The 24774-nt window shown below is 40.5% G+C and overlaps 1 protein-coding gene across 2 annotated transcripts in view; it reads left to right on the top strand.

Annotated features, from left to right (window-relative positions):
- The window catches only part of LOC103708231 (cysteine synthase-like), a 37459-nt gene that overhangs the window by 10681 nt on the left and 2004 nt on the right, over positions 1–24774 (top strand). For both annotated transcript variants that reach the window (XM_088722664.2, XM_088722665.2), the window contains exon 5: positions 24086–24244. In XM_088722664.2, coding sequence (XP_088578790.1) covers positions 24086–24244 — 159 coding nt within the window. The remainder of the gene's footprint in view (positions 1–24085; positions 24245–24774) is intronic.

The following is a 24774-nucleotide window of genomic DNA, read 5'->3' as shown; positions in this document are numbered from 1 at the left end:
TCGAACCAGACTACGCCACGAGGCCAGACTTGTCATCATAAGGACTTTTTTTTTAAATGAATAATAATTATGGAAGAAAAGAGAAGGTAGACTGAACCATATACATATTTTTATTATATACGTGACTGCATCGTGACTATAGGTCAACCAAGGTTGGATCATAAAGCACCTAAGTAATCTAGTCGGGATATTCAACCTCTATCTTTATGTGAAAACCAAATCGTGAACCTTATAGTACGAACAAGGATACTCGTACTTCTTTTACGGATAAAGTTAACAAGAATGCAGTTAACAAATGTGAACTCCTGAGGCCTTCCTATTGTCGTTAAGTACACTTGCGGGGATCTAATAATAAGTCTCTGATCAGTCATAGTATGCATGTGTTCCTTGCCTTAATAGTTGCACAAACTCGATATGAAAATACATGTGCATTTGCTCAGAATAGAATAAATCAAACGCAAAAACAAAAGCTTTCTTTTTGTTTTTTTAATATTTCCCTCCCCCCAACTTAAACATTGCATTGTCCTCAATGTAATAGATACAAGAAACAATATATGAGAGACAATAGAAAAAAAATAATATTGGAGAGAAGAGGAATACCTTGAGCTGTTGATATCCAGAAAAGTAGACCTACAAAATGAGAAGAAAAAAAAGAAAAAAAATAATTCTAACTAATATACACATACCTTTGCCGTCTGGCTCAGTCATAAGAAGGTTCCTCCAAGGAAAAGAAGTCCTCTTCATCTGCAAAATTCTCAAGAAAAGGTTTTAACCTGTCCATTCACCTTAAATATCGTACCATCTCGTAGATTCTCAATTTCAACCGCCCCATATGGAAAAATAGTTTTTATAATGTAAGGACCTATCCATCTCGATCGCAACTTATTAGAAAACAGATGTAAGCGGGAGTCGTATAAAAGAACTTTTTGCAAAGGTTCAAAATTTTATTTTCAAAATTGATTTATCATGTAAGATCTTCATTCGTTCTTTGCAAATTTTAGCATTGTCATAAGCATCTCTGCGAATTTCGTTAAGCTCGTTCAATTGCAATTTTCTAGCTAGACCGGCATCATGTAAATCAAAATTCAATTTTTTAATTGCCCAATATGATTTATGCTCTATTTCTACAGGCAGATGACACGCTTTTTCGTATACTAGCCGGTAGGGAGACATGCCAAGAATGGTTTTGTATGCAGTACGATAAGCCCATAATGCATCCGATAGTTTCAAGGACCAATCTTTTCGTGATGGATTCACCATTTTCTCTAAAATACGCTTGATCTTCCTATTGGCTAACTCTACCTGGCCACTAGTTTGCGGATGATATGGGGTAGCAACTCTGTTAGTGACACCATACTTTTTCAATAAGGTCTCGAAAGGCTTATTACAAAAGTGCTTTCCACCATCACTAATTATAACCTTAGACATTCCAAATCGTGAAAAAATATTTTCTTTCAGAAATTTCAAAACAGGTTTGTGATCATTGGTTCTACAGGCAACAGCTTCTACCCATTTGGACACATACTCGACACCAACTAAAATGTACTCATATCCAAAAAACGATGGGAATGGGCCCATAAAATCGATGCCCAACAATCAAAAATTTCGATAATAGTAATGGGTTGAAGAAGCATCATTTGCCTACGAGTTAGACTTCCAATACGTTGACATAGATCACGTCCTGCAAAACTCGTGGGCATCTTTGAACATAGTAGGCCAATAGAAACCACATTGCAAGACCTTTGCAGTGGTTTTCTTAGAAGCAAAGTGTCCACCACAAGCATCAGTATGGCAAAAAGAAAGTATGTTTTGTATATCATGATCCGGTATGCATCGTCTAAAAATTTGGTCATTGTAATATTTAAACAAATAGGGTTCGTCATAGTAATAACTCTTCACTTCGCGCAAAATTTTTTTTCTATCTGTCGACCCCCAATGCTCCGGAATTCGGTAACAAGAAAATTTACAATGTTAGCGTACCATGGCACAGTAGAAAGTGCAAACAACTGCTCTTCAGGTAATGAGTCCTTGATGGAAAACTGTGGCACCGAATCATAAAAAACTAGCCGTGATAAATGGTCAGCAACCACATTTTCTACTCCCTTTTTATCTTTGATAGTGATGTCAAATTCTTAGAGTAGAAGTATCCATCGTATAAGCGTGGTTTGGCCTCTTTCTTATCCAGCAAATATTTTAGCGCTGCATGGTCCATGAAGATAACAATAGGAGCACCAAGGATATAAGAACGAAATTTGTCTAATGCAAATACAACTGCAAGTAATTCCTTTTCGGTAGTGGTGTAATTCATTTGAGCATCGTTTAAGGTTTTGCTTGCATAGTAAATGACATATGGCTTATTATCCTTGCGTTGTCCTAGGACAGCTCCTATCGCATAGTCGCTAGCGTCGCACATGATCTCAAAAGGTAGTGAACAATCGGGTGGTCGCACGATGGGTGCAGTGCTAAGCATAGACTTCAACTTTTCGAATGCATCTTGACAGGTTTCAGTCCAATTGAACAATGTATGCAGGGATAGGAGGTTACATAACGGTCGAGCTATGACACTAAAGTCCTTGATGAACCTCCTATAAAATCCGGCGTGATCCAAAAATGATCTAACATATCTAACCGTCTTGGGTGCAGGTAGCTTAGCAATTAAATCGATCTTAGCTCTATCTACTTCCATGCCCTTCGATGAAACAATATGTCCTAGGATAATTCCCTTTGGCACCATGAAGTGGCATTTCTCCCAATTCAGTATCAAATTCTTTTCTATACATCGAGCTAAGACTGCTTGTAAATGTGACAAGCAATCATTAAATGAGTCGCCAAAAATGGAGAAGTCGTCCATGAACACTTCCAAAAACTTCTCGTTCATGTCTTCAAAGATGCTGAGCATGCATCTTTGGAATGTTGCAGGTGCATTACACAACCCAAATGGCATTCGTCGGAAAGCAAATGTGCCAAAAGGACAAGTGAAGGTAGTCTTCTCTTGATCTTCTGAAGAAATCTCAATTTGGTAATATCCCGAATAGCCATCGAGAAAACAATAAAAATCATGCCCTGCAACTCTCTCCAACACTTGGTCTAGGAAGGGTAGAAGAAAGTGATCCTTTCGTGTGACCAAATTCAGCTTTCGGTAGTCAACACACATGCGCCAACTCGTCGGGACACGAGTTGGAACTAGTTCACCTTGTTCATTTTCTACTACCGTCAAACCTGATTTCTTAGGAACGACTTGAGTAGGGCTTACCCACTTGCTGTCGGAAATCAGGTAAATAATACCCACGTCAAGCAACTTGAGGACTTCTGCCTTAACCATATCTCTCATCGTAGGATTCAACCTTCGTTGCATTTGCCTTATAGTTTTGGCATTGTCCTCCAAATATATCCGGTGCGTGCAAACTAAGGGGCTAATCCCCTTCAAGTCGGCAATAGACCACCCTAAGGCTCCTTTATGATTCTTTAGAACACCAAGTAATTTTCTTTCTTGGGTATGATCAAGTCCAGACGAGATGATTACAGAAAAAGTGTCCTCGGGTCCAAGAAAGGCATACTTAAGTTCCTTTGGTAAGGGTTTCAATTCGAGTTTGGGTGCTTGCTCATGGGATGGTACTATTTTCGCCTCTCGAGCCGACAACCTCTCAAATTCCCCTACTTTCGGTCTCCACCCATTGACCATCTTGATATCCACGATAGGTGTGACTGGCAAATCATCATTGGTGCCATTAGGACACCAATCAATTAAGCCATTATCGGATGGGTCGTTAATTACTTCAGCTAACAAATATTCTTCCGCGATGGTTTCAACCCAATCAACCTCCTTACTCTCTTCGGGATCATTGGGTTGTTTGCACACATTAAAAATATTCAGTTCTAAGGTCATGTTACCAAAAGAAAGCTTCATGACGCCATTCCTACAATTAATCAATGCATTAGAAGTTGCAAGGAATGGACGTCCTAAAATGACCGGAATCTGAGACTGTGAGTTCGAAGCCGGATGTGTGTCCAATACGATAAAATCGACAGAAAAGTAGAACTTGTCTACTTGGACCAATACATCCTCGATAATCCCCCTCGGAATTTTAACTGACCTGTCAGCTAATTGCAAAGTGACGGAGGTTGGCTTCAACTCACCTAAACCAAGTTGCTCATATACAGAATATGACAATAAATTCACACTTGCCCCTAAATCTAACAATGCTCGCTCTATCCTAAAGTCGCCTATGATGCATGAGATGGTTGGGCAACCTGGATCCTTATATTTAGGAAGAATGTTGTGCTGCAAAATAGCACTCACATTTTCAGTTAAAAATGCCTTCTTCTTAACATTTAATCGGCGCTTGACAGTACACAAGTTCTTCAAAAATTTGGCATATGAGGGTACTTGTTTGATTGCATCAAGAAGAGGTATGTTGATCATTACTTGCTTAAAAAGCTCAAGAATTTCAGAATTAGGTTCGAGCTTTTGCAACGGCTTTAACCGTTGTGGAAAAGGTGGAGGAAAAGGGCATTCCACTTTCTCGGTAGAAGTTGGGACCTCAACTTCTTCTTTGTCCCTTTCATTGGCTTTGGGAACATCAGAATTAGAAGTGACCTGCGGTCTCAATGGGACGGTCTGATCAATGACTTTCCCATTACGCAAAGTCATGACGCTCTTTGCATGCTCTGTATGCGAACTAGAAGGAGCCGTATTATTACTACCATGCACTTGTGGGTTAGGTTTGGGTTGAGCTGGATGCTTACCCTTCTCTTGGGTACCTAGGACGGTAGTCAACATTGATAATTGGTTCCTTATATCTTCAAAATTTCGAGTATTTTGAGCATTGATATTAGCTTGACTTTGTAGAAAAGATTGTATAGATTGCAAGGTATCCTCGATATTCGGCTTCTGAGAGGGTGGTGATGCAAAAGTAGGATGTGCAGGTGGAGGAGCTGAATGGTATGACTGCTGAGGGTGATCGTTTCTCCACCTAAAATTTGGATGATTCTTCCAACCAGGGTTATAGGTATTCGAGAATGGATCGTTATAAGGCTTTTGGTAGGAGTTGATAGTCAACTTAAAAGACCACGCAATAGCACGTATCTGGTAGGATAGTGATTACGGATATCGATCCACAGGGATTGGGGTACAGTTGTTTTCTTAAAAATAATGTGAAAGAGAGTTTGTGAAGACTATTAAACTAAGCAATTTAATAAGAAATGCAATTAAAATGATATCAGTTTGATGGAACCTAGGGCAAGGAATTCAGCACTAACAAAACAACAGGATTAATTGTATTTTAATTCATTCTTGGATTAATATGCAAATTGGCTACAAGCTTAATAAGCATTCAAATAAAATCTCACAAAAGTAATTTAGGAACATCCATCTTCGATTGGCATGAAATATCTACCCTAAACTAATGTGGCAGGACACTGCATCTTCCCTAAGCATGGGTGATCTTTTATTAACTTAGTGATCATGAAGAACAGTTGTATAAACGTCATACTTAAAATCACTGAAATTAAATATGAGATGAAATAAAATATTCATTAAGAACAAAATAAAGTTTATACAACTCCAAGAATAGAAATCAAAAATACAAAACCCTTGGCCCTTTGTTAGGGCTGCATCCAACCCTAGGGAAGAGCTCAGCCTTCCATGGAGTCGTAGGCGACAGCAGCAGCGCAGAGGTCCTTCATTGTGATTGGCTCTTCTCTTTTCCCTTCCGGCTCTTTCCTCTCCCGTGGGACTCCCTTAGCATTTCATCTTTTTTTTTTCTTTTTCCGTGGGAAGTTCTTCCCACAATACCCAAAATCCTCTCTTTCCTTTTTACTTCGGTGGGAACTCAGCCTCGGAAGAGATGCCCCCCGATCAAAGAAGTCTCTCCTTATATAGGCTCAGTAATCCCCCTATTTCATCACGTGGATATGGTCTTCCGAATGGGAAGATAAGGACGGCTGAAACGGCTCTGTTTCGCAGACGCGGGCAAGACGCGGAAGAGAGGTTGGACGGCTGAAGATGCTGATCCGCGAGAGGTTGATCCACGGCTGCTGCTGGCTGTGATCCGTGGACGTGAAACTCGGAACAGTTGAAGCAGGGGATTCAGTTTCGATGAAGAAGAGGAAGCTAGGAGGAACGCGTGGAAGATGCAAACGAAGTTGATCCGTGGGAGTGGAACCAATCCAAGCTGGGAGATGATCTTATCCGGAAGAGGAGTTGATGCCATTTCATCGCGGACGAAGATCTTGGATGTGGGAGATCACTTGCGGATGGAGTTGGATCACAGAAGAAGAGGAAACTCTGTTATGTGGAAGGCTCTGTTCATGGATCCGAATGAAACGCACACGGGAGGAACGCTGCAGAGGATGTGGACGACACAGAGATACACGCGTGAGCTCGTCCGTGGATGGGAGCGGGATTCGAGACTTCACATGGGATGGCTGGGATCAACCGCGGATGCTGGGCTGCTTGATTTTCGGAGAAGACGAACTTGTTCTCGGATGCAGGGGATGCAGAAGCTAGGAACGTGGGATAAGGATGATGCGGAAGCTAGGAACGTGAGATTGAAGGAAGGCTGAGATCTGATTTTGGGATGCTGCCGATGGTTGGATGTGGCTGGGAGAAAATCCGGATGGGGTCTGGATCCATGCGGATGGTGGAACGTTGAGAGGATTGAGAAGCTGGGAGATATGCGTAACAGGGGATGATCTTGGATGAAGTTACGAACGGAATGACCGTGAGATTGATCCGGAAGAAGAGGAAGTTTGTTCTTGGAGTTGATCACGGAAAAGATGGGATCTGTTCGTCGACGTAATTTGGAGGAGATTGGCTTTGGTCTTTGAACAGGAGATCTAATGGGTCGGCCGAACGTGGGATACTTGGAGAATGTGAATGCGGGAAGCATGGGAATTAAGCTGGATACGGGATAAGTAGCCTGGGACTTCGTTAACGGCTGGGATCAGGGGATCCGGAAGAGGCATACGGGGTGCTGAAATCTGTTCGTGAACGGGAGGAATTTGGAACAAGAGGAATGTTGGATATGAGAGGACTCTGTTTAGTTTGGGAGAGGGGTTGGAAGCTAGAAACGTGGACACACCAAATGAGGATTTAAGCTGGTTCGGATTCGAACGTGCTTACGGCTAGGATGACAAGGGAGGTTGAAATATGGAATGAAGGGGACTTGTTTTAATGGGTGAACGCGTATGCAAGTGGCTGAGATGTGATGCAGAGGAATTGGGATGAATGGCTGAATCAAAATCTGAGAGGATCTAATTTGCAGGGTGCATACGATTTGGGTTCAGGGATCATCTCAACTGAGTTTGACTTGACCTGCATACCTTAGATTCGACCAATAAAATCAAGCAAACTCGAATTATTTTTAATAATGCAATGATGAAGGGAAACATATTTTCTTATGTTTAAATTTAAAATATGTGCCTAAAAATAATAATAAGTGCTATGTAAAATAGATAACTTTATTCATTATTTAGCACTTATCACACCCCCCAACCTACATTTTGCTAGTCCTCGAGCAAAATAAAAACTCACTTTCGCAGGAATCGCGATTGCATTTACCTTATGCAATAAGGCTTTAAACCCCTAGGTGGCCCTAGTGGACGAGTTTTGTCTCGTGAGGATTTTCGGTGCAGCTACCCACAAACTGCTGTCGAAAGAATTTATTTTATTGTTTTATAAAATCTAATTTCAAATGCCTTAATGTCAAGAATTTCAAAAGCACACAAAGTTTTAATTACTAAGTCAGCCCAAATCCCAGGTCAGTATGCAACTTAAGTTGAAGTCATTAAGTTTCAGTTAGAGAGTTGTAAGGCATATTTATACTTGGGTGCTCGGTGAAATCTGGACCATACACGAGCTAAGGCTTTCGGTTCTCCAAAATACTGCTAAAGCTAGTAGTTTCCAAGAATTGGTCAGATAAGACCTATACACTGATTCAAAATCATCCTATCTTGCAAGATTTCGAGAGTTGTGGATGTTTACTTTAATACCTCATGGGCTTTATCTGTAATATTCCAGTTTACTCGAATTTTTATAATAACGGCTTTCACATTATCGTCTTTTTCAAGGTCAATATTATTTTCTCTTTTTTCTCTTTTTTAATTTATTTTTTTGTATTTATAAATAAATTATGCACTTTTACTCTTGTAATGATTCCTCCGTGTAGCGAGCATTCAGTCAACAACTCCCACACCAGATGGCATAAGGTGTTGGGCATCAAGACTCCCCTACGGACCTATGCTCGGGTTCATCATCACAACTCCGCTGACCTTTGACGATAGGTAGCCCTTTTCGATGTACCTGACTAAATTCACTCTCTCTCTCTCTTTTTTTGTTTTTTAAATAAATATGGGATAATAGTGAATTAGATAGGTATGATTCATCAGGACTCAAGGTTGCTACCAGACTTAATAACATAGTGTTGAACCTAACCCTTAGAAGTGCAGGCCATGTGTGTTGTGAAATTCTAAAGTAAAAATTATCTTACAACTCACTAAAAGAACTTTTAATGAAAAGAACTCAAATTGTCTTACTCCTGACTAGTCATTGGGCTTTTTAGATTTTATATACTTTGTGTGTTTATCATTTCAGCACTAAGGCATAGAAATTAGTTTTTTTTTTTAATGAAAAACTTATTCAAAAATGCGAAAAATTGCTTCAAAAATTTGAATCCTATACCCCCCAACCTAGATCAGACATTGTCCGCAATGTTTTTTTAATATTATATTATTTTTATTTTATTTTATTTTGGATGAAAATATGATGCATATGGAGGATAGAAGCATTTTACCTTAGTTGCATCAGTAATATGAGGACTCCTGAAAAAAATGCGACAAGAAAATGTGCAAAAATAACCTATGAGAATTGGGTTGCCTCCCAACAAGCGCTAAGTTTAATGTCTTCAGCCAGACGCAGTGCATCCTTAATTATCCCAATAAATAGGATCCATCAAATCAAGGGATTCAATCAATTATCCGTCTGCAACACACTCTATATAAGGTTTCAATCTTTGACCATTGATGTTTAGGACACGACCATCACTGAGGTTTTGAATTTCTACCACACCATCTTTTTAACTAAAAAGGGATCATCCCACCTAGAGCGAAGTTTACAAGGGAAGAGACGCAATTTAGAATTGAATAGCCAAACCTTTTGATTAGGCTCGAAAGACTTATGGTTAATGTATTTGTCATGAAAAGCCTTAGTCCTTGCCTTGTATATTTTGGCATTTTCATACGCCTCATTGCGTAACTCTTCAAGCTCGTTCAGTTGAAGTTTTCGGTTAGAACCAGCTGCGGCCATATTAAAGTTAAACTTTTTAATGGCCCAAAAAGCTCTATGCTCAAGTTCTACCGGTAAGTGGCAAGCTTTACCAAAAATCAGTCGGTAGGGAGACATGCCAATAGGAGTCTTATAGGCAGTACGATAAGCCCAGAGAGAATCGTTTAACCTTTGAGACCAATCTTTTCTATCAGGGCGTATTGTTTTCTCTAAGATGTGTTTTATCTCTCTATTGAAAACTTCAACTTGCCCGCTTGTTTGGGGATGGTACGGGGTGGCAACTTTGTGGGTGATTGAATACTTGCGAACCAAAGCCTCAAAAGACCGGTTGCGGAAATGTGATCCCCCATCACTAATGATAGCTCAGGGTGTGCCAAAGCGACTAAATATATTTGTTTGTAAAAACATAACCACAACCTTGTGATCGTTAGTCCTAGTGGCAATTGCTTCTACCCACTTCGAGACATAATCTACCCCGACAAGAATGTACTCAAAACCAAAAGAACGCGGGAAAGGACCCATGAAGTCAATACCCCAGACATCAAAAATTTCTATAATTAAAATGGGGTTAAGTGGCATCATATCTCTACGGGTGATTGTACCCATTCGCTGGCAGCGCTCACAAGTCTGGCAAAAATTGTGAGCATCTTTGAACAATGAGGGCCAATAAAATTCACTTTGTAAGACTTTAGCTGCAGTTTTTCTACCCCCAAAATGTCCCCCGCAGGCTTGGGTATGACAAAAATCAAGAATACTCTGAAATTCACATTTCGGCACACATCGACGGATTACTTGATCAGGACAGTACTTAAACAGATCTGGGTCATCCCAAAAGTAGAACCTAACTTGCGAAAAGAATCGATCCTTGTCCTGCTTGGACCAATGATCGGGAATTTGTCCTACGGCAAGATAGTTCACTATGTTGGCAAACCAAGGTGTTTTCACTTGTACCTCAAACAATTGTTCATCTGGAAAGGAGTCATGAAGTGGTGAAATGTTATGAGGAGGCTTGAGAAGGATTCTAGACAAATGGTCCGCTACAACATTTGTGGTACCTTTTTTATCACGAATTTCTAGATTAAATTTCTGTAACAATAGGATCCATCGAATTAGGCGAGGCTTGGTGTCCTTCTTTGAAAGAAGGTACCGGAGAGCAGAATGATCAGTGAATACAATAACCTTGGACCCTAAGAGGTAGGACCGAAACTTGTCCAAAGCAAATACTACAGCTAGTAATTCTTTCTCAGTAGTAGTGTAGTTCAATTGTGCATCTGAGAGTGTCTTACTAGCGTAGTAGATGACATGAGGTAGCTTATCTAGCTGTTGCCCTAAAACCGTCCCAATGGCATAGTCAGAAGCATCACACATAAGTTCAAATAGAAGGGTCCAATTGGGAGATTGTATGACAGGTGCTGTAGACAACTTAGATCGGAGCTTTTCAAAGGCCTCTTTACATGCTTCATTGAAGACAAAGGGTGTATCCTTAGCAAGAAGATTGTACAAGGGCCTAGAGATTTTGTTGAAGTCTTTAATGAAGCGTCGGTAAAGACCAGCATGGCCTAGAAAAGAACGGATTTGTTTCACAGATTTGGGTGGAGGAAGATTAGAAATAAGATCAACTTTTGCTTTATCCACCTCAATACCCCTTTTGGACACAATGTGTTCCAAGACTATACCCTCTTGAACCATGAAATGGCTCTTCTCCCAACTTAACACTAGATTGGTCTCTTTACATCTTTTTAGAACCAGAGCTAAATTATTGAGACAATCATCAAATGAGGGGCCAAATACTGAAAAATCATCCATGAATACTTCCAGAAATTTTTCTACCATGTCAGAAAAAATTACCATCATACATCGTTGAAATGCTGCAGGTGCATTACATAATCCAAATGGCATTCTCCTATACGCAAATGTCCCAAATGGACATGTGAAAGTGGTTTTCTCTTGATCATCGGGATACACGACCACTTGGTTATATCCAGAAAACCCATCTAAGAAACAGTAGAAATCCTGACCAGCTAGCCTTTCTAATATTTGGTCAATAAAAGGCAAAGGAAAATGGTCCATCCTAGTCATGGAGTTAAGCTTTCTATAGTCGATGCAAACACGCCAGCTAGTGGTTGTGCGTGTGGGCATCAACTCTCCTTCTGCATTTTCAACTACAGTAATGCCCAACTTCTTTGGTACTACTTGAGTAGGACTCACCCAGTTTCTATCAGAGATAGGGTAAATGATTCCGGCATCCAACAGCTTTACTACTTTCTTGACTACCTCTTTTATGTTAGGATTGAGTCTCCTTTGCATTTCACGAGTACGTTTTGCATCTTCTTCTAGGTGAATTCGATGCATGCAGATGGAAGGGTCAATCCCCTTCAGATCGGTTACGGACCATCCAATTGCATGTTTGTGTTCCCCTAGCACACTCAAAAGTTGACTTTCCTGTTTGTCCGACAGGTCAGCCGCGATGATTATAGGTACGGTGTCTTCTAGTCCTAGAAAAGCATACTTAAGTGTTATCGGAAGTGGCTTTAACTCAAGTTTGGAAGGGGACTCGATGGAGAGGCACTGTGGCGCACTAGAAAGGGTAGGAAGAGGTTCTTATCGGATTTGCCAAGGATGAGAATTCGTGGGAGACGGATTGTCGAGCAGGACATTGACTTCTTCTATGGCCTTGTCTAAATCAAAGTTATCAATATCAAAATAGGCTAAACATGCTTCCAAAGGGTCATCTGCCAGAATATAGGGAAGGGCTTCTTCTACAAGATCGTCCATTTTGTCTACTAGGAAGCACTCTTCCCTTGCGGGTTGATCATAGGCGTGGAATACATTCAGTTTGACTTTCATGTTCCCAAAGGATATGTCCATCACCCCAGTTCTACAGTTAATACATGCGTTGGCTGTAGCTAAGAAGGTACGACCAAGAATTATAGGAATTTGTTTCTTAAGGTTCGGCACAGGTTCCATATCAAGGACGATGAAATCGACTGGAAAATAAAATTTATCTACCTTGACTAGGACATCTTTAGTTGTTCGTCGTGGTATTTTAACAGATCGATCAGCCAATTGCAGGGACACCGAAGTAAGCTTTAATTCACCTAATCCGAACTTCTCATAGACTGAATAAGGAAGAAGATTAACACTTGCCCCTAAATCTAATAGTGCTCGATCAATAGAATTGTCTCCTACCACGCAAGAGATAGTAGGTGCACCAGGATCCTTGAACTTAGGAGGGGTTTTGTGTTGGAGGATGGAGCTTACTTGTTCAGTTAGGATGATCTTTTTAGACACATGTGTCCTAGATTTTCGTTTTTGGGTACAAAGGTCTTTGAGAAATTTGGCATAAGACGGAACTTGCTTTATGACATCAAGGAGAGGGAGGTTGATTTTGACTTGTTTGAAGACCTCCATTATTTCTTCCAACGAAGTTCCTTTCATGCCAAAGGGAGAAGGTGTTTTCAGACATTGAGGGAAAGGGGCCTTTGGTGTAAGAGGTGTGGTCGATACTGGACTAGATGGTGACAAAGAAGAGTTTGGGTTCTCTTTAGGCACAGTCAGACTCCTGTCTTCATTTTCCTTATGTTCTTTTTCTCCAACCTTATTGTCCACTACGCGTCTGCTTCTTAAGGTAGTCATGGCGTTAGCTTGTTCATGGTGAACATCATTCGGGTGAGTCTCTTGAGCCATGTACTGCCCCCTCGGGTTACTCACTGGTTGACTTGGAAGCTTGCCTCCCTCTCTCTTATTTAGTGCACTCGCTAGCTGCCCTAGCTGGGTTTCTAATTTGGCAATCGACTGAGTATGTGAGTGCAACAGTTGTGTATTGGCTTCCAGTCCTTGAAGAGCAGTTAATACTTTCTGCTTAAAAGCAGTATCTCTCTGGGGTGGAGGAGGGACATGCTGGAATTGTGAATAGTGAGTAGGAGGTCGGTTCGGATGAACATTCGAGAAGGGTTGAAAGTTTTGGGAATAAGGTTTGAAGGTATTGGGAGTCTGTTGCTTCCAAGAGAAGTTTGGATGGTTGCGCCATCCCGGGTTATAAGTGTTAGAATATGGATCATTATCCAGTCGGGACTGTGCTTGGGCTGCATTAACTTGTTCTTGCACAAATTCAGGGAATTGAGCTGCCGAAGGGCATTCATGAATAGGATGAGACGGGCTAGAATAGAGAGCACAAACTTGTGCTTGGGGAAAGTTTGGAAGCTGTTCTCTAGATATAGTCCAACTTGCGGAATAGTGCATCTTTGTCAGATAGACCTATGGACTGGCTAACTTCATATATGGTCCCTTTTCTTTGAGAACTCGGGGGTGCTTGACGAGCGGAGGCATGGTGGAGGGAATTTTCATTAAGGTTTTCAAATAACTGCCATGCCTCATGCTCACTCTTAAGCATGAAAGTTCCCCCACAAGAAGCATCAACCATCTGACGGTTTCGTTCAGATAACCCGTCATAAAAGCATTGCACTAATTGCCATTTGGGTATTTGATGATGTGGGCATTTTCGGAGTAAGTCTCTAAATTTTTTCCAAGTTTCATGAAATTCTTCCCCGTCAGATTGGGAGAAGCTCGTGATAGCACGCCTAAATTGGTTCGTTCTTTCTATGGAAAAATATTTTTTTAGAAATTCATGTTGCATTTGGGCCCATGAAAGAATGGAATTAGCTTCTAATGAATGGAGCCACTGCTTAGCTCTATCCTTAAGGGAGAAAGGGAACAACCTAAGTTTCAGAGCATCATCAGTGAAGTTCTGAATTTTGATAGTGGTGCAAATCTCAAGGAACTCATCTAAATGTTTGTATGGGTCTTCATTGTTGAGTCCATAAAAAGAGGAAAGCATTTGCATGACACTAGATTTAATTTCAAACTGTACAACAGCAATGGTATTAGGTAGTCGGATACAAGATGGAGAGGTATAAATGGAAGGAGTAAAGTACTTTAACAGCTTGGGTTCTTCAGCCATCTCGACAGGTGGAGCAGATCCTATGGTTCTATAGGTGCGGATTTCGGCTCGAAGGGCCCTAATAGAACGCTCTATTTCAGAATCAAAAGGTACTAATTCAGGAGATCTGGAACGATACCCTAGCATACACTAATACTCTTCTGATCAGTCAAGTACAGTCAAGTATGCACTAAAAGAAAAACACATCAAATTCTTGTATTTGCCCTAAAATCACTAGACAGCTCCTAACTGATTTGAAGAGGGCACCTAAGCCTCCAATCCGGTCTAATGAACTGAGTTGACCAGATAAGCTCCCAGGTAAGTGGGGGGGTCACGATGCGTTTGCAAAGGTCCCACTTGCCTCGAATAGATGAACTGTCTTCCTTATAGGGACAAAGCTTGCCTAGACATCAACTGAGCCACAGAGCGAAATTGGTGCAACTTTTGGTGATCTTCGTCCTATTGAGCTCGAATGTTCGTAGGGGCCAACGTCTAATTAATTTTAATTAAAGTGATAGCTATGTGAGAAGTGGTTCACCTAATTTGGGCAAGAATCTGGTGATGAAATTCAGTTCTTATCTTGTTGGGGTGATTGCCCTTACTATGTGCATGATATATTAAGTGGTGTGTTAAGCAATCATACATGCCTTGCTCAAATTAAATAAAACAATCACAACAAGGATTCAAATGCATGAGAAAAGACAGGAGAGGTTTAGAGGTTACCAAGCAACAATTGTAGTAGGCTAATTGATCAAACCTTTTCCGTACGTATCCTCTAGTCGTCTAGAATTCTTTCCTTTTTTTTTTCTTCGATAGTCCTAAAAAAACAAATAATGATTAGTATAGCTCAAAAATATAACAATATAAGGAAGTAGATGCATCCAATCGCTAAAAAGAAACAAATAAAAATAAATAAATAAAAAGAAAACAACCGTGCTTTCAATCTCCGGTAATGGCGCCAAAAAATGATAGTCAACTTAAAAGACCACGCAATAGCACGTATCTGGTAGGATAATGATTACGGGTATCGATCCACAGGGATTGGGGTACAGTTGTTTTCTTAAAAATAATGTGAAAGAGAGAGTTTGTGAAGACTATTAAACTAAGCAATTTAATAAGAAATGCAATTAAAATGATATCAGTTTGATGGAACCTAGGGCAAGAAATTCACCACTAACAAAGCAACAAGGATTAATTGTATTTTAATTCATTCTTGGATTAACATGCAAATTGGCTACAAGCCTAATAAGCATTCAAATAAAATTTTACAAAAGTAATTTAGGAATATTCATCTTCGGTTGGCATGAAATGTCTACCCTAAACTAATGTGGCAGGACACTGCATCTTCTCTAAGTATGGATGATCTTTTATTAACTTAGTGATCATGAAGAACAGTTGTATAAACGTCATACTTAAAATCACCGAAATTAAATATGAGATGAAATAAAATATTCATTAAGAACAAAATAAAGTTTATACAACTCCAAGAATAGAAATCAAAAATACAAAACCCTTGGCCTTTTGTTAGGGCTGCATCCAACCCTAATGAAGAGCTCAGCCTTCCATGGAGTCGTGGGCGACAGAAGCAGCGCAGAGGTCCTTCATTGTGATTGGCTCTTCTCTTTTCCCTTCCGGCTCTTTCCTTTCCCGTGGGACTCCCTCAGCATTTCATCTTTTTTTTTTTTTTCCGTGGGAAGTTCTTCCCACAATACCCAAAATCCTCTCTTTCCTTTTTACTTCGGTGGGAACTCAGCCTCGGAAGAAATGCCCCCTGATCAAAGAAGTCTCTCCTTATATAGGCTCGGTAATCCCCCTGTTTCATCACGTGGATATGGTCTTTCGAATGGGAAGATAAGGACGGCTGAAACGGCTCTGTTTCGCAGACGCGGGCAAGACGCGGAAGAGAGGTTGGACGGCTGAAGATGCTGATCCGTGAGAGGTTGATCCACGGCTGCTGCTGGCTGTGATCCGTGGACGTGAAACTCGGAACAGTTGAAGCAGGGGATTCAGTTTCGATGAAGAAGAGGAAGCTAGGAGGAACGCGTGGAAGATGCAAACGAAGTTGATCCGTGGGAGTGGAACCAATCCAAGCTGGGAGATGATCTTATTCGGAAGAGGACTTGATGCCATTTCATCGCGGACGAAGATCTTGGATGCAGGAGATCACTTGCGGATGGAGTTGGATCACAGAAGAAGAGGAAACTCTGTTATGTGGAAGGCTCTGTTCATGGATCCGAATGAAACGCACACGGGAGGAATGCTGCAGAGGATGTGGACGACACGGAGATACACGCGTGAGCTTGTTCGTGGATGGGAGCGGGATTCGAGACTTCACATGGGATGGCTGGGATCAACCGCGGATGCTGGGCTGCTTGATTTTCGGAGAAGACGAACTTGTTCTCGGATGCAGGGGATGCAGAAGCTAGGAACGGTGGGATAAGGATGATGCGGAAGCTAGGAACGTGAGATTGAAGGAAGGCTGAGATCTGATTTTGGGATGCTGCCGATGGTTGGATGTGGCTGGGAGGAAATCCGGATGGGGTCTGGATCCATGCGGATGGTGGAACGTTGAGAGGATTGAGACGCTGGGAGATATGCGTAACAAGGGATGATCTTGGATGAAGTTACGAACGGAATGACCGTGAGATTGATCCGGAAGAAGAGGAAGTTTGTTCTTGGAGTTGATCACGGAAAAGATGGGATCTGTTCGTCAACATAATTCGGAGGAGATTGGCTTTGGTCTTTGAACAGGAGATCTAATGGGTCGGCGAACGTGGGATACTTGGAGAATGTGAATGCGGGAAGCATGGGAATTAAGCTGGATACGAGATAAGTAGCCTGGGACTTCGTTAACGGCTGGGATCAGGGGATCCGGAAGAGCCATACGGGGTGCTGAAATCTGTTCGTGAACGGGAGGAATTTGGAACAAGAGGAAGGTTGGATATGAGAGGACTCTGTTTAGTTTGGGAGAGGGGTCGGAAGCTAGAAACGTGGACACACCGAATGAGGATTTAAGCTGGTTCGGATTTGAACGTGCTTACGGCTAGGATGACAAGGGAGGTTGAAATATGGAATGAAGGGGATTTGTTTTAATGGGTGAACGCGTATGCAAGTGGCTGAGATGTGATGCAGAGGAATTGGGATGAATGGCTGAATCAAAATCTGAGAGGATCTAATTTGCAGGGTGCATACGATTTGGGTTCAGGGATCATATCAACTGAGTTTGACTTGACCTGCATACATTAGATTCGACCAATAAAATCAAGCAAACTCGAATTATTTTTAATAATGCAATGATGAAGGGAAACACATTTTCTTATGTTTAAATTTAAAATATGTGCCTAAAAATAATAATAAGTGCTATGTAAAATAGATAACTTTATTCATTATTTAGCACTTATCAGGAGTTCATAGCATTTGCTTGATCGTGCAAGACTTCCTTGAATGCCGGTATGGTGGGGCAATCTGTAGTGGTATGACCAGACATATCGCAGATACCACAACACTCGTTTCTAAGCTCTATAGTCTTGACAGGCTCAACCTTCCTAAGCTCAATTTCTTCTACCTTCCTAGTGAGGGCTGCTATTTTAGCATGAAGATCATCCTCAGTTCTGAGGTTGTAAAGGCCTCCATGTACAGAGCTAGTAGGCTTAGGCAAAGACTTATTGTTTCTATCCCCGTTATCCCAAAGTTGGGCAGTCTCAACAAGGGAATCCAAATACTCCCATGCCTCATCAGGTTGTTTTTCTAAAAATCTACCATTGCACATGGTCTCTACAAACTGTTTCAACTGTGGAGATAAATTTTCATAAAAGAAGCTAATAGTTCTTCAAGTTTCGAACCCGTGATGAGGGCATGAGAGAAGTTCTTTAAATCTTTCCCACCATTCATAAAATATTTCATTGTCTTTTTGTTGGAAATTGCTGATGTCTTTTAAAAAAGTTGGTCCTTTGTGCGGGAAAGAACTTCAAAAATTCTCTCTGCATATCTTGCCAAGTTCTTATTGATCTAGGTCGCTAGGAGTTTAGCCATGTTTTGGCCTTATCCTTTAGAGAGAAAGGAAACAACGTCAGCTTGAGGACATCCTCGGTGACGTTCGGCACTCTAAATGTAATGCTCAATTCTTCAAAATCCTTTAAATGAAGATACGGACTCTCGGGACTCTAACCCATGAAACTTGGGCAGCAATTGGATTACCCTTGGTTTGATGTCAAAATGTCCTACATTATCAGGAAAAATTATGCATGAAGGCTGACTAGTCCTAGTCGGTTGTAGGTATTGTCTCAGAGTCATAACATGGGGTTCACGTTCTCGATCGTGGTGACTCCCCGCATCTTCATTTAAATCAGCCATCTCACAAGGTGTGAGATACTGTGAAGGAATTTCAGGGATGTGTCCTAAGGGATGATCTAAAGTTGTGCGATTTAATCGACCGGTGTCGTCCCTATTCCACTTTAGCATGCAAAATATTTCTCTCTTTTTTTTTTAAGTACAAGTACCACCTAAAGATATCTAAAACGACACCCTAATACCGTAAAACAAAAATCTATTCGCAACCAAGCATGCATCAAAACATTACATCTCAATTCCTAATGTTTTTCTTAAATTTCTAGACAACTCCTAACTGGTTTGAAGAGGGCACCTAAGCCTCCAATCCGGTCTAGTAACCTAGTCGACCAGGTAAGCTCCCAGGTAAGTGGAGGGGTCACGATGTGTTTAGCAAAGGTCCGACTTAAAACCCACTTTCCTCGAACAGAGACTGTCTTCCTTAAAGGGACAAAGCTTGCCTAGACATCGACTGGGCCATGGAGCGAAATTGGTGCAACTTTCGGTGGTCTTCGTCCTATTAAGCTCGAATGTCTTAGGGGCCAATGTCTAGTTGATTTTAGTTAAGCTTAGGATATTTATGCACTGGGGTGATTTTTGGGCTAAGGACGAGTGATAAAATTCCGACCTTATCTTTTTTAATGGGTTCAGCCCTTAGAATATTTTATGCTAATGCCTTATACTATATGCAACAATCAAAAGATTTTTTTTTTAATGTTTTATGATGTGACATTAAATTATATTGGATAGTTGATCAAGCAAATTATTTATTTCTTTATTAGTTAAAATTTGAAATTTGAATTCTGATATTTGAAATTTAAAGTTTGAAATTTTAAGTTCTCCCCTTTTTTTTATTTTTATTTTTTTATTAATAGAAAACAGAAACTTACCTAAACTAAATCTCTAATTGGATCTGAAAGTATGCTAATAAATCAGCCATTCTCTGGCAACGGCGCCAAAAACTTGATGTGTTCGCAAAAATGCTTTCGCGAAACTAATCTCCCAAGTGCAGGAGAATCGCATAAGCAGTAAAATTCGGGAGTCCGAGGTTGATTCCTCAGGGAGCAGTTCATGAATTATCAGTTTAATTTCAGATGTGATTTCAGATGGTTTATAGAAGTTTAGAGAAACTAATTAATAGAGTAAGTTCGATAATATGGAGATAGCTAGGGATCCGGAATCCTCCTTGACAATATTACTTTCAACAAATAAACTCGACGATTCTCGATTAAGGATTGAATAAATAAAATAGTTTTAATCATGAAATATATCGATTGAATACAAGAACTCACTGTCTAAGCATTCATCGTGCTAGTTATGTCTACGACAAATCAAATATCAGAGTGATCTGTGCATCAATAAATATAAAACATGACTAAACTATTTATGAGAGAATCAGAACATATGAAAAGATGTAAATCAATTAAAATAAAAGTTCAGAGTTTACTTCATGAAAGCAATAAGCCAGGGATCTTCCATCACCCTTGACCAAAGAAGTTAGCCTCCCATTACAAGCGTCAGCATCTCTCCCCCCCCCCCCTTTTTTTCTTTTCTTCTTTTCGGAAACAGGGCATCCCCTATTTCTCTCTTCTTCTTTTTTCAATGGCTCCTGACTCCTCTTTCAAATGAGAGCCCACTCCCCTTGAGCCGAGAGATATCCTATATATCCCACTCTCCTCCTTAACGAATCAAATGAATCTCCCTAAATCTCGTTTGCTGTGATTCGGCTGGGAACGTGGAAGGGATGGATGGACGCGAGAAGGAGGAGGCGGACAGCTGGGAGATGGTAATGGATGAGAGCTGCAGCAGGATCTTTGGCATGTGTCACGGGAAGAAGCTGATAGCGGAGGATTGCACGCGAACGGGTGAAATTCGGGAAGTGAATCACGGACGAGGGCGCTTGGGATCAATCCGGAATGTTGAGCCGGAATTTCTGGGATTCTGATGATTGAAACGCTGCTTCTGGTTTTTTTCTTTGGCCACGGAAAGCTGGGAATGCTAAGCGTGGATGAGCTGGAAATGAAGCTCGGACGGGTGAGGCTTGGACGCTTGGGAGAAGCAAACGTGGAAGATGAAGAGTTGGACACGGACGTTGGGAGGATGCTGGATATGCATGCGGGCGGATCCAACGCTGAGAACGGACGCGGAAGACTGAAAATCGGACGTGGGGAGGATCCAACGCTGGCTCACGGACGCGGAGAGGGTGCTGGCCGCGGATTACTTGGCATGCATCACGGGAAGGAGTTGATCATGGGTGCGGAAGACGTGCGGACGGCTGCGACGCTTCACGGGATGCTGGGATCGCACACGGGCTCAGAAGCCGGACGCGAATGGAAGGAGGAAAATGGAGCTGGGATGCGGGATCTCGGACTCGGACGGACGTGTGGAATGCGAGGAAGACGCGGAAGGAAGCTGAGATTCGGGATGAGTGAGACTTGGAAAATCCACACGCGGGAGAAGAGAATGGGCTGCACGAGGGCTCCATCGGGATGAGATGCACGGGCTGCTGGCTGCTGGGATTTGGTTGCAGTGAACTGGACGGCTGAACTTAGCCTCCTTCTAGTGTGCAACTGGGGTTGACCCATGCGGTTGGCTGGTCACCTGCGGTGATGCATCTTTTTGGATCCGATGCGCATTTTAACGTTAATTTACGATCACCTGCACCCCACAACAATATAATATTAATGCAGCACTTTTATCATTATTTGTTAGCAATAATATTAATTTAATTGATGTGTAGATCGCACTTTTGTGCTCTCATCACAATGCTTTACTTGTATATTAGATGAGAAGGTTTCCCCAAATTTGTTCATGCAGTGTCACCTTTGCCCCCTTCTTTTTCCTCCTCTTTTCTTAGTTTATCTTTTTGTTCCCCTTCAAAGTTTTTGCGTCATAAATATTTAATCTTTGAAAGATAATTTCTGGTGAGATATGAATCAGTTTTTACTTGGGAGCCTTAAATATCCAATTCTGTTACTGTAATCCTCACATTTATCGAGCTATTTAGTTATTTGATGTTTGGTTAATGTAATTCTCAGTTTGCCAACATGACATGGGTCTGTTGGTTGACACTCCTCTGAGTTATAGGGAGAGAGGTTCTTGTTTCAAATCCAAAATGTGGCATTCCCTCTATAATTTGTGAAAAGAATTGGTGCAATTCTTGCTCTATCTTTACTTATGTTGAAGCTCAAGTAATCTCAGGGTGCTTTCAAAAGGATTATGTCTTGTTGGCTTCTCATGCTCGTTTGTTTGCTCATATGTGCTTATTCTTTTCATCCAGTGGATTTCTTCCTGATGTTTTTATATTACATAGCATGATAAGTTATTAATTTAGCTTGAAATCTGTATTTTATTGTTCTTTTTCAACTTACGTGATGGTTTTCTGGTACCATGCCCTTCTCATGGTATCAACTATATGTTTACGCATATGGCTAGCAGCAAGCTCAAAGCTAAGGGGCATATATCATTGGAAATCCTTTGTATAGATTTAGGAAGAAGTATAATAATCTGTTAAGGGGACAACTATTGCAGTTCAGAGTGTAGATGCCTCAAAAGGACAATAAAGGGGAAAGGGCTTAGGGAGAAGTGGGGGGAATAAATAGGCTGAGTCATGGAGTAGAAACAGATAGAGGTAGGAAAAGTCGGTAGGAAGATAACTCAAAGGATCCATTGGATCGGTGTTTTTATGTTCTCTGATACTCCCCTTCAACTGTGTCCCAGGCCCTCAGAAAAAAAGGCCACTTGATTATTAGAATGAAATAAAGATGTTGTGCATTTGTGTCATTTAAAATGTCAATCCACCTTAACAAGTTTGATTCATTCCCAGAGCACTGGACAAGATATAGTGAGAATCATAAGAAGCTTTGAAGGCTGAAATCAATTAGGAGAGCATCCGTAGCTTTCTAAAATCAGCAAGTGGTGTTTCCTCCCATAACTTATTGAAACAATATTATGAGATATGAATAAAATCAGCAAATCTATGTGGTAGACAAGAAGAAAAAGAGGAAAGAAGAGAAGAATGAGATATGGTCTTCCTTATCTAGCTATATGTCTATCAGTCTATGTTATAAATGACACATTGAGGTACTCACACTCTAAGAGCGTAATGATCAAAATGCCTTTGTTGATGTGGCAGGATGGTAACATCACTAAAATTATAATGTAATCATCAATCCCTGTCCCATCTATTTGGGGTCACAGCTTTATGAATTCTCATTCCCCGATAGCTAGTCTAATAACATTATAATCCTCCTAAAATTGGTTGGAAAACCTTTTTTTTTTGTTATGGCCTGGTTACATATGTTTTAACAAATATCTGCCTGATGAGCTTTAACATCCTTAAACATGATGGATCATGTTTCTAACAAATAAATGTTCGATGATAATCATCAAATAAATATGCTTGATTATTGGGATATAGATTAGTGCATTATTTGACTGACTAGGTTCCTCTCCCGCCTCAGTTGCATAGGAAAGTTGAACATTCCATTTTTGAAAGATTGAATAAGGAAAACTTACCATGAATTTTAGTCTAAGACACCTTTTTGGATCAGGGCACTTTAGTCTTTATATTTGCTCCAATTGCAATTTATCTATATTCTTTGCCCCAATATGAGAAACACTAGATCTTGTCAATGGGCTTCCTCTAGGAGGCAGTGGTGAGGAGGAAATTGAGTTGTAGGTTATTCAAATAAAATGTTGTGAAATAGTTAGAAGTTAATAAATATATTTTAGAGGGGCCTTATGAGTTAAACATATGAAACATATGAATGAATTTTATTGTCGAATGGCTTAGGAAGTTTAGGAACTTAGAGAGAATGGAAAATGTAAGGGTTGCAGAAGCCAAGTATGTATATGAAATGCAGTAGGGGTTTAGGGGTTCAATACATCTCTTACCTGCCTATTCAAAGGATTATCTTTGATACAATGATTTAAATAGATAGTTAATTTTTAAGGCCATTACCACTCGTAGAGGGATCATCTTAAAGACCATAGACACTCGTAAAAACCAAAGGCCCTCGAAGTAGGGATGCAGATGGCCCGGGTCAGGGAAATCATGTAGCTGGCCCAAAATCCTGGCTGAACAGTGTAAAAGTTAGCCTGCAGGCTGGCCAATTTGCATCCCTACCTCAAATATAATAAGACAGGATTCAGAAAGCCAACTACAAGTACCAGTAGAGGTCCTTCTTTGTTCCGAATGTGGTAATAAAACAAAATGTGACACTCTGTTTACTTTACCTGGTTGCTTAGAATTTTGTTCCATAAGATTGTGATATATATGTTGGTTTATAAACATATTCTGTGAAAATGAAAAGTTGGTGCTTACTCCATTGTATCTACTTGTGAAGATTAGCTTGAATGAGTTAATGATCCAACTTTTCTAGAAAGAAATAGAAATATGGTCTATCAAAGGATATTTATGCTATCACCATTTTCTATATTTGGAACCTTTACCCATCTTGCTTTACACAATATTCTGTCTATGCCTCACCTCAATATTAGCATAAATATATTGCCTCTATTTGTATGATTGTCAGGTCCGGAAATATGGAAGGACACAGCAGGCAAAGTGGACATTTTTGTATGTGGTTCTGGTTCAGGAGGCACTGTAACTGGTGTTGGGAAGTATCTCAAGATAAAAAAACCGTCTGTCAAGATCATTTGTGTTGAACCTGCTGAAAGTGCAGTTATCTCAGGTAGGATTTTTTCTGTTTTAGCTTATAGGGGTTATACCCAGTAATATCATCACTTTCAAACAAATAAAGCAACCTGAAATTCAGGGTTTTTAAGGAATTCATGTTTGTGTTACTGCTTTAACAGCATCCATTTGACCACAAAATGGTTGGTATGGACATTACTCTACCTAAAAGGCGATAAAACAAATCCTAGCATCAATGGTAATACTTGCCAAACAAGCTACCAACTAAGATAGCCCCTTAAAACACCACATTCCACCCAACAATCTTAAAAAAAGAAAATGATAAAATCATGTAAAAAACTTGTAGGGCTTGAAGTCAGCTTCAAAATGAGTAATACACACCTCAAATGGACATGTCTGCCTCAAAATAGCCTTTAGAGAGGAAGATTATTTGTTTGGCCGGAAAATTTATTAGTCTCTAGTTCTAAAAGGGTTTCTTATTTGCATTGGTACTATTAGGCAATTCCAATTCTTGCAATTTTCCTTCCACCAATTTTATTACTTCTTTCATATTTATCAACAAGAAGC

The sequence above is a fragment of the Phoenix dactylifera genome, chromosome 5 (genome assembly GCF_051530095.1).
Source record: "Phoenix dactylifera cultivar Ajwa chromosome 5, Ajwa_hap1_PhDact_Kaust_v1.1, whole genome shotgun sequence".
Lineage (NCBI taxonomy): Eukaryota > Viridiplantae > Streptophyta > Magnoliopsida > Arecales > Arecaceae > Phoenix > Phoenix dactylifera.
Note: the sequence above shows the minus strand (reverse complement) of the source record. Positions and strands in the feature narration are given on the sequence as shown.